Here is an 11187-nt window from a genome sequence, read left to right as displayed (position 1 = left end):
GATATCAAAACGCACATAATAAAGATAAAAAAATACTGCTTTAATTATTATTTGAATGAATGAAATAAACATATGTTATGTCTAAATGTGTTGTAGCCAAGTTTGTAAATGCTCACCGCCACATTTTTGATGCCAGTAATAAGAAGTGATTTCCTCGAACTTCTGCTCAGGTCAAACGAAGCGCAGCCTTAAGGGGAAAGGAATCTTCAAGTTATACAAATTCAGTTTCCTCACTAATTGTTTTTTTGACCCCTTTTTAAACATTTACAGACTTGTGTCAATAATATAAATTGTAGTTTAGTGTTAATATTCATCCTCCTGCACATTTTGTGACAACACAATTTAAAATGAACAAACTCCAGCCTTATTGGGTAGAATTTCCAGCGAGTAAAGGTTTGATTAAAAAACATTTGTGGCTTTGTAATTTTGTAGAATAATGTGCAAAAATATAGATATTAAACTCGGCGATTCACCTCTGCACTTATTCTGAATTAAAGTAATATTTATCCTAACACACCGTCATTGGGGATACTAAAGCAGCGGGTGAACACAGTTAGACGTGTAGTTTAGTTTCGATGGCCTCGCAAGTTTTATTTTCACGCTCAATTGAAGAACAGACGTAACGAGAGAATAACGCGATTTAACCCTCAATTTAAATTAATGCAACAGATGATTTTCTTCCCTTGTTTTTTTAAATCAGGTTCTCCATTTAATTGCTTGATTGTATTTGTCCTTAATATCTCGATTAAATCAATCTACATGTATCTCTTGGTGAGGCCTTCCTGTTGCTGGAGGCCCTTTTCCTCCTCGGCCTGAAGAACCTGTAAAGACCAGCAGCTGAACGGAGATTAAAGAAAAAACTCAACATATACAATATTTCAATTTTTGAACAGAAATAAATGTCCAAGAATATAAAAATAATAAACTGTTGGTTAGCAAACCATGATGTTCCTGGTCTGCCGGTGGAGGGGGGGAAAGATGTTATCGACTCAACAATCAAATAAAGTGAGTCGATCAACTGCTTCTGAATTCATACTGACTTTATTGAGTGGCTTCCATAAAAAGCCATTCTCGGAGGAGAGAAAAAATATCATTGTAAAATTAAAGTCACTTTACAACATGCTTACTTAAATTAAAATGAGTGGGTAAACAGTAAATGATTTCAAAAACTTACAAATAAATTCAAAGTGCGCCTAATGATAGACCCCTAAATACAAGAAAACTCGTGGTTAAATATAACTCCCCACAAATACATTTTCATATCATGTCAAAGAAAAATCCAAGTACATATTCCGTATATTTTCAAATATTTACTAGAGTCCATATACAACTAGAAATACCTATACAAAATCGTCTCCTGGACAAATACATTACTCACCTTTACATCGGGCTGTAATTATTCTAACCTACATGTCTCATTCTATACAACACGTTTGAAGAGAAGTGTAAGTGTAACCTCGACTGGCCTACTTACAAATTTAGAGAGCACACTGTATAGGCTGTGGAGTGCACAGCGATATATGACAACCTTATAAACCTACAACTGCTCCTCCATTATGGGATCACACGGACATAATGAAAACCAGTACCGTCCCACATCTTACCACACTCCACAGGTATGTGTTCCTACCGAGCAGTCTGTCCACAGGGGACAAAATAAACTAATTCTCACTGCCGATAATAAAGTGCCAGAGTTTGGTTTTGAACAATATGAATGACAGCAGTTACACAACTTTGCAGGGCCTACATTTTTCACAGCAGTGTTTTTCTAATATTTTGTTTCTCACGTCGACCGAACAGTACAGAGTGAGGATCAGGCTGCAGGGAAGTTGGACTTGTGTCTCCCTGGCCCAGTGTGCCCACAGTCACTCGATTACACTTTCACACCGCAGATGTATTAATGAGAAGTTTCTGGTGGCAACAGCTATGAAATAATGCAGTTAGTATAGTCTTAAACACTTGGAAAACAGTCACAGAAACGCATAGGCCTAGTTTCTCATTAAATGACAACACCCAGGGTGAAGCTTTTGCGCATACACCAAAGTATGTCCACTCCCGTGTCCTCGGGGACGAGTCCAACGCGGCCACTTTGCTGTTTCACAGTTTCTGACTTCACTGGGGGGAGTTTTTAGAGGCCGTTCATGCCCACTCCCTGGGTGGACTCAGGTGGGTGCAACAGGTCGGGGGAATGGCACGGGGGGCTCCCCGGCGCGCTGTGCTCGCTGTCGGTGTCGCTCCCCCTCTTCCCTCCGCTGCCCCCGGAGCCAGAGCCGGCGGATCCCCCGGCGCTGTGAGTTTTTACATGTTTACTCAGGTGATCGCTCCGCATAAATCTCTTGTTGCACACCGGGCAAGCGAATCTCTTCTCCCCGGTGTGTGTGCGTAAGTGTCGCTGGAGCTCGTCGGAGCGCGTAAACCTCTTCCCGCAAAAGAGCCAGTTGCACACAAACGGCCTCTCGCCGGTGTGCCACCTCAAATGCGCCTTGAGGTGCGACGTTTTCCCGTAAACCTTCCCACAGCCGGGGATGTGACAGCTGTGGAGGCCCTTTCTCCGGAGGCTGGCGCCCGCCGGTCCTAGTCTCTCCGCCTCCTGGCAGTTTGGACAGTCGCAGGTGGCTCTGCCCGAGTACCGGCGGGCAGATGACCTCGGCGACCCCGCTAAAGATGCAGGTGGACCCCCGGAGAGCATTGTCCCCCCTGCCCCGGCTAATGGAGAGGGGCTTGTGTCCGGATAAGAGGATAACACCGGCTTGTAACCGTCCATCAGGTGCTGGCCGCTTGTCAACAGGTGTGGAGAGGGACTTGAACTGAACGCAGAGTGACTTAACGTGGAGTAATCAGAATTATATCCGCCCAGGGGAGAGTGCAAGGAAGTCTGGAGTCCACCGGAATGTAAGGACGACTGAAGTGCTGCTCCATTAGGGTTCTGAACATCAATCCATCCCGCTCCCACGTCCCACCACGCCGAGGCTCCGGTGGTCCCGACGTCACCGGTGGGGATGCCGGGATGGGACGACTTGAACCAGGAATCGTAGGGATGCGCGACGCTCATCCTCGGATAGATGCCCTGCAAACTGTCCACCGAGGTGTGCACCTTGGAGATGAAGACCGGCTGGTGGCTGGACTCCTGGGAGCCGCCGGAGACGGACGCTTGGAAAACAGAGTAGTCGTTTCCAAAGTGGGCCCCGGGCGAGCTGCCTGAGGTGAGGGAAAAAGCGCTGGATCCACCGGAGCTGTTAGTGGCGAAAGAGTCCGAGATGCCGGCTCCGTTGCGGGACACCCCGAACCCGGACAGGCCGGACCCGAGGCTGCAGCTGCTCGCGGTGGCTCTTTTCCACGGATGGAAGCCTTTGCCAAAGGACGAGGAATTATCCGAAATAGCCGAAGGCGAAGGGCTCGGACTCCCTATTTTGTTGCATGTTGCAGCCAACATGGCTAAAGGAGTCGATCCTAACCTCGGCTCCTCCTGGAAGGGACAAGAAAAAGCTGTAAGTGACAGGGTCAGTCCAACAAGTTTTACGGGTTCATCACAGACACACTTCACCTCCGAGGAGACGCTCGGAGCGGGAACGCGCTGAGCACTAAATAAATAATGTTTCCTCACAAAGTCTAGAAAATCATAAGATCGTGATCACTTCCTACCTGGATTAACAGAAAGCGGACAAACGCGACACACAGCGCCTACAAACGCACGCCAGACAAGACACCCAGGGAAACATGCGTGTTTTTCCTGCACCGGCGTGAACTTCTTATCGCGTCTATACGCCGCAGCCTCGAACACGAACCGCTCGCAGGGAATAAAACAACCGACGAACTGGCTTCGCTGCTGCAGGCTGCGTTCTGCAAGTTTAATCCCCCCCTCTGCCGGACAATGACAAGAACTAATTAAACCCGCAAGAAAAGTCCTTTTTAGAACTCACCCCTAGAAGTGAAGTTGCCATCCCACAAAAAAACCACTGCCCTCCTCAGAGGATCTTTTTATATTTATGAATCACAGCGCTGGGTTTTTTTCTTCTTTTTTTTTTTTAGAGGTGTGCAATACAATGACGCGTTCCGCCCATTCTTCCACAATTGCGGGCTCCTCTCCGGCTTTGAAGTGGCGCTGTGACACGGGCGACCAATCAGCGGCTCTGTCCCCGCGCCGCCGCCGCACACTCACCGTGAGGTCATCAGCAGAGCGCCTCAGACATCAGCTCCACACCCACCCACCGCCCCCTCCATCATATAAGACAGCGGAAGGAAGGTAGAGTTAAATGAGAGTGAATTAGGAAGGAGGAATTAAGGGGCCACTTATTGAAATTTTTCCTCTCTTTTTTTTTTACAGAACATCACATTCCATAAATTTAGAGACAAGAGGGAGGAGGAGAAGGAGGTGGGGGAGGAGAGAGGGAGGGAGGGGGGGTGATGATCATGTGTCTCCAGGGTGATGGTAAATAACATTAGTAATAATGAAATAAATAAAAACAGGCACCACCAAAAAGACAAACTCACTTCACAGTACTCATCTTTAGCATTTTTCTTTGATCTCTTAAATTCCTGTCAACATGAAGAGTGTTTTTATTTGACCTCTTCTCCTCAAAAAAAGGAGAGTAAACTTTATGTGGCCTTACACCTATTCCACATATATATTAAAAACCTGCTCAGCTGTTTGAATTTTCAATTTTACAATCCACAAAATGATCTTATTCCCACCATTTCTTACATCTTGCTCCTATTTGAAACAATATTCTCTCACCGCAGGCACAAGTTATTCCGCTGGATTCTCTTGAAAAAAAAAAACTCCTTAAAGAGTTAATATACACAAACTATTACACAACATATAAAGGCTGCATTGTTCTGGTCGAGGGCCCATATTACCCCGTGCACCAACTTTCACATTACTTTAATTGTGTTCAATTATCTTGACAGTTTTGATTAAAAACTTGTAGATGGTGCATTCCGCAGGAGGATGATTCGTTTTTATTACGCGCTGTGTTTGTCATGAGGCAGACGAGGATGAGGAGGATGAAGAGTTAGTGTGGGTGGGCAATATGGGCTATATTGGCCCCGGGGGAGCAAAAAAAAAATCAGCCTTATAAAAATTAGAAAATTCAAAAATGTAGATTTCTTTTAGGTCTTATTGGCAATATAGATAGTGTTGGTGCGGCACGTTAACTGCGACTATTTATTAGAGTGGAGAGTGTGTCAGCCTGAAAATGAAATGATAAGCTGGTTATATTGAATAGGTTCATCACTTTGCCCGTTGACATTTGTTAAATCCATAGAGGAAGCGGCTGTTACATAATAAGAAGTTCTGCGTAAAAGCAGCGTTGAACCCTGCGACTGTCCCTGTGTGTGTGTGTGTGTGCATACGTGTGCGCGCCATTAGCATGCGGTGCGCAGTGGATGCATAAATTTCATTTGAATTTCAAATTTAATAACGCAGGAGGTTTTTTAATCATCCGCAGTTTTATTTGTTTGATATTAACATGCTTATTGACCGGGTCTGTTGACCAGCGTGGTCATTACAGGACAGGGAAAAGTTAATTAAAACGACCAGGGATTATTCATCACATCATCTGCCTAACCCGTGTCGCTTCCTTTATTACACAGCGTGATCGATGGACTATCTGATTAATTCTTGTGTTTCTAGGATTGGACAACAGCTTTTTTTGGATTAATTTGCGCTGCACTGCCTTCAGCTGCAGAAGGAGTAAAAAAAGAAGGAGAACCGACGAAATCGTGCACGTTTTACATGCAGTTATATTAATTATGACCCTTTTACCACATGTGGTATTTAAATTTTGAAATAATGAAACGATTTAAACAATTTACCCGCATGCAGCAATTAAATGGATAATTCAATGTTTATATTTATTTTTGAATGATTCAGCTCTTTTACGCATCAAGTGCAATTGTTTAAGGAAAATGAGACAATCCCAATGAGCCCTTAAAGCAGGTAGCCTATAAAAGTAGGAGCAGATTTAAGATAAGATGAAAACACACACACACACACACATACATACACACACACACACACACACACACAGACACACTCTCTCTCTCTCTCTCTCACACACACATGTCTGATTGACGCCGTATCGATCCGTATCGTCGCTCGTTAATTGTTTTATTTCCCCCAAAACGGATCAGTCGCACAAAATGGCCCCACGTCATGTAGCAGTGAATGAAATGTGACACGGTGAGAATAAAAAGCAACGTACCGTGCCGCTACGCTCCGCAGTGCACTGACTGACCCTCGACGTTTGCTCTCAGCAGAATAAAAACACATCTCCATGCAGCCGCTCGCGCTCAGGACCAGAGGGATGTTATATTCTCAGCCCTGCTGGGATTAAGTTTGGGAATAATCCAGCAACCTCCTCTTTTCACCATACACTCCCATAAAGACGCTCACCTTATTTATTCAAACGGAATTTAAAGCTTATATTTCAGAGGACACATGGACAAATGCTGTCCTCTTCCTTCCTGTTCATTCTATATTATGATTTTCTTTTTTGGGGGGGTGGGGGGAGGACGGTGGGGGGGCTACAGTGCTGCAGCTACAGGGGACATGTTGGCCTCTGGTGACAAATTACCAAGTGATCATACCAGCAAAACTGATGTCAGAGGTCAGTGTGATAACCCCCCCTCCATCTCCCTTGCTGCTGAAGCCTCACAGCGACACGAGATATTTAATCCACATCACTTTCAGAATCTGATAATCTTATTTATTCTGAGCGCACCACTTTTCTTTTTCTTTTTTTTTTTTTGAATATTTTTTTTAAAACCCTCCTTTGTGGCCTGTTGCGCTCAGCCGCCATGCAGCCAGAGGGGGAGAGAGAGGGTCGGTGCGAGTTCAGATGGAGCATGTGCACAGGTTGTTCTTATCGGGCGGCTGTAACTGTAAGCCGCACCGAACAGATGTCCCCATTGAAGGCTTTCTTCTCCTACGCACATGGGCTATATTACCATCATGAAATCAAACTCAAAACCTGTCCCTTTCGCCACCATAATGACCGAGTTATTCTGGGCCGCTGAGCACGAACAAAGTGTGCTCAATATTGCGTGCTGCAGAATCACTGCGCTCACACAGGAGACCGGGGGAGAAAGGAGTCAGGCCCTGAGATGCAGAGAGGACTATACTTTTTTTTTTTTTTTTATGTGGAGGTTTACAAAGCCACTCGATTTAGTGTGAGAGGGCCTTCTCCTCTTCACGGGTTTTCCTGCAGGAAGACCATGAGATGGAGGTAATCACTTGTGGCTTTACCACAGCAATTAGAAGACTGAGATGTGGTTTAGGCTGCACACTCATAAATATATATTTTCTATACAACAAAAAAAAAGTTTACATTATTAAAATGCTGGTACTAATTTATAGCAATAATGTATTATTGCAGTTTATCCTGAAGTAAATTTAGTAGATAGATATGCAGATAAATAGATAAATAGATAGATAGATAGATAGATAGATAAATAGATAGATAGATAGATAGATAGAAAGATAGAAAGATAGAAAGATAGAAAGATAGATAGATAGATAGATAAATAGATAGATAGAAAGATAGAAAGATGGGCAGATAGATACATATTGTCCCAACAGATTCTATGAAAATATGCAATAGATGTATATGTAGATACAGAGATAGATTTATTGATATTGACCCAGCAGGGGCTATGAAACTGCATGCAATAGATAGATAGAATGATAGATAGATGGAAAGATGGGCAGATAGATGAAAATGGTCCCAACAGATGCTATGAAACTATGTGATAGATAGATAGATAGATAGATAGATAGATAGATAGATAGATAGCAAGCAACCGTCTCAGCAGACACTGTGTAACTGTATGCACTAAAGTGTGCAGAGCTCGGTCTGTTGCTTGTTGTTTCTCTATTCACCAGGAGGTTGGAAGAGAGCAGATGTCCGTCTGCACGGTGAGCTGCCAAGTGGGTCCGGAGCAGGAGCAGGGGCAGCCACAGACACAAGGGCCCAAATGGTGAGACAAAAGATGCGCAGGAAGCCCCTCTCCGCCTGGGTGAGCCACAGAGAGAGTCTCCCCTTCTCTGCCAGCCTGCAGGGACACTCACCACACGAGCCAGAGTGGTGGCAGCAGAGCCATGTGTTACCGGCTGGGATGCACTGGTAACACCACCACCACCAACAACAATACTCGAGTTCGCACAAACATAAACACACACACGCATATGCAGGAATGTGCACGTATACATATATACAAACAGGCCCATCCCGTCCTCCACTGCCATTAGCTCACCTGCACATAAATGCCTTCGGTAAATATATTTCTATCTATCTATATCGCTCGCTCTATCTCTATCTCTATTAGTATCCCTATATCTACCTCTATCCCTCTCAATAACTATCTCTAAATTACTCTGTATAACTGTCTCTCTGTCTCTATATATCTCTCCCTCTCTCTGTCTCTCTCTCCATCTCTCTCTCTCGCTATATCTCAGTATTTTGTTTGACTCAGAGACATGGCATTATTTTATTTTTTCCTTAGCCCATGAGGTCATGAAAAGTGGGTGAATAGGCCCCGAAAGTGTTCCTAGCACAGGTGTGCAGCGTGACCAGTACTGAAGGGGTGCACTGAACCATGAACAATGATATAAATGTCTGGCAAATAAAATGGCTAGTTAACAATCTTTTGACTGCTCTAACCTCTGAGCTTTTGTCGGGTATCGATCAGCCAGCTGTTCCTGGCTTTGTCTGGAGAAGCCTCTGGTTCCTCCTGGGATGAATAGAGTGAGAGCGAGCTGCCGGAATACTTTGCTTTTCAAGTTGTGTCTCTTTGCAGCAAAAAATCTAAACTAGACATAGTAAATCACCACTGGTCGATTAAAATATATATATGAATCAAAATCTCATCAGATAAAATCTGAACATTTGCAAGTCGGGCTGTTTAGAGTCTTTAATTTAAAGTTGATTTATTCAACAACTCTGATCACTGGCTTCTTTGTTCACAGTCCCTATTGCTGGTTTACATGGAAACCATGTAAATGGTAATTTGGATAGACATAATTTGTCTCCCTATATTAAGATAATTGTATGTTAAATAACGAACATCTGCAGAATTGCAGTAGGTCTTGTCACGCAAATATGTCAGGGCAGGGCGCTAATGATCTGTCTCAGCGCCTGTCAGTCACAGCCCGGCTGACAGCAGCAGCACTGACAGTCAGGACTTTTTATTCCAGGTTGTATCATAGCTCTTGCTGTAGCCCTCCTGCCAGTGTTAGATCCCACTGTAATGTGTGTGGATTGTTTGCTCTCCTTCACCAAAAGACTGTCTGACCACTACTAAAATAAGAATTTAAATAATTTATTTTAGAAATTGTTGGGTGGCCCCGTTGAATGTTGCGGTCTGTTTTCCCCCAGGCCACTTGTTAGCTTGGAGGTGATGGATTACAGTGTTTCAAACACAGGCTGCTTATGATAAACAGAGACAACAGTGTATTTTGCCGCCATTTGGCTCGACCGCTTCTTCTGTGGGCCATGAGGTCTTCTTATTGACTTTCACTGAGCCCAACATTGCACTTTGTCAGTATGAGCGGCAGTCTAAGAGACAGGCGGGCGAGGCAGTCATACAAAGTGAAGTACTTAGGATTAGCCCTGGCTCTTCAAGTTTCAGTAATTATCCTCCTGGAGGCATTCTTGCTGTGTTGGATAATAATGGAAGTCTGGTTGCACGCCTGTCACCTCTCAAGTGTGGGTGGAGGAAGCCAACGAGAGGCGCAGGACCGAGAAATGTTTGCTTTTCTGTTATGTCATCCGAGGAGCACAAGAGTAAGGCAAACTCGTATTGTTCCCTGAGCGCAAGGGAAGCCGCACGACAACGTTGATTCAACATGTTACACACAACTTGAATCTTTTTCCTCTGAGGATATGATAATGATGTTCTCCAGAGTTGATAATGTGTTTTTAGATCCCGTGTAATTAACCATGTGTCAGGGATGTGTATTTTTGATAAACAAATCTGTTGGAACATACAGTTGCATCATTTGTTGAGTGTGATTGGCGTTGACTACATTTGCAAGCTGCTCAAATGCATCATCCTTTGCATGTAGGAAAGAAAACGATGTATTTTTTTTCCCATCCTGACTTGTTGCCTGCGTTTAGCCGTCACGTTATCATTAAAGTTTCATTCAAGTGCATGTTGGAATAACAGAAAGGTCCTTCTACCCAGCAGAGAAAACACAATGCTTTAATTAAGAGTCAGTCCGATTTCCCAGAGGGGAGATTGTCTTCTTCCATTAACTTAGTTTATCATACAATAAAGAGGTTGCCTTGTCCTTCCCTACCCAGACAATTGGTTTTAATCAGCCCGCGGGCCTTTCATGGCTGATAATTTATGCTAAATTGACAAGGGTGGAGGATATCACAGAAAATCATTATGACAGGGCTCAGGTCACTGCCTGTCACCATCTTGTTTTATCCCGTCCATCGAGCTCACAGACAACAAGGAAATTCAGAAAAGAATAGAGAAAAGGAAAAAAAAAAGAAGTGTGATTGAAATATTAGCCCTAGAGACGGCTCATCTTCGTCATGTCAAAGTATTGGACACAGGCTGTCACTTTAAAGATTATAGGCCTGTTTAGAATTAAGATATGCTCAAAATCCGCAGAGGAAACAACAGGTTACAACTGAAAAGAGTAGCAACTATCCGTTTTTTTAAATACCAAATTATATATCGGATTATTTCTATAAATTACAATAATATCATGTAAAAATAAAATAAATGTGTGTTTTTTTAAAGTGGAACCGCAACAAACGGTCCCAAAAATGTCAGTTTTTACTTTGCTCTTTAAGTGCAGTGTGTGCAAGCGAGAAAGTACAAATTGTGATTTGAAGTAAGAGGGGGTGGGGATGAGGCGAGGGGGCGGGGGGGGGGGGGGGGGGGGGGCAGGATGAGCACGAGGAGGAAGCCGGGACACACTTCTCGCCTTGCAATTTAATCACTGTATACCCAGGGAAGTATTGACAGTTGTCCTGTGGAAGCTATTAAAGTTGCTGTCCAAGGTTAAATGAAATTGCAGTTTATCAAGGCAGCATTGAGAAAATAAGGGAATCTGTTCATGGCCGTTGATTAATGTGGAGCGTGATCAACACAAGGGGTTCATTAAGCTATACATCACCAGGGTAATTTAACATGTCATCGCGCCTGCTATCGCTCCCCTTCACACATTTTGTG

At 43.9% G+C, this 11187-nt stretch overlaps 1 protein-coding gene across 1 annotated transcript; it reads right to left on the bottom strand.

Annotated features, from left to right (window-relative positions):
• Positions 1–2128: 2128 nt before the first annotated feature.
• On the bottom strand, positions 2129–3941 carry sp8b (sp8 transcription factor b). The gene is made up of 2 exons (XM_053433078.1): positions 3921–3941; positions 2129–3466 (listed from the first exon to the last, which is right to left on the bottom strand). Exons 1-2 carry the CDS (start codon positions 3939–3941, stop codon positions 2129–2131), a joined length of 1359 nt encoding a protein of 452 aa, XP_053289053.1.
• Between the last annotated feature and the right edge of the window lie 7246 nt (positions 3942–11187).

The sequence above is a fragment of the Pleuronectes platessa genome, chromosome 10 (genome assembly GCF_947347685.1).
Source record: "Pleuronectes platessa chromosome 10, fPlePla1.1, whole genome shotgun sequence".
NCBI classification, from domain to species: domain Eukaryota; kingdom Metazoa; phylum Chordata; class Actinopteri; order Pleuronectiformes; family Pleuronectidae; genus Pleuronectes; species Pleuronectes platessa.
The sequence above is the reverse complement of the archived record's forward strand: the minus strand, read 5'-3'. Positions and strand labels throughout refer to the sequence as shown.

Excerpts from the sequence above, each read along its gene's own strand:
- sp8b (XM_053433078.1), bottom strand. The coding sequence starts at position 3,941 with ATGGCAACTTCACTTCTAGGG. Across the intron at positions 3,467-3,920 it reads TGGCAACTTCACTTCTAGGG|GAGGAGCCGAGGTTAGGATC; the intron begins GTGAGTTCTAAA and ends TGTCCCTTCCAG.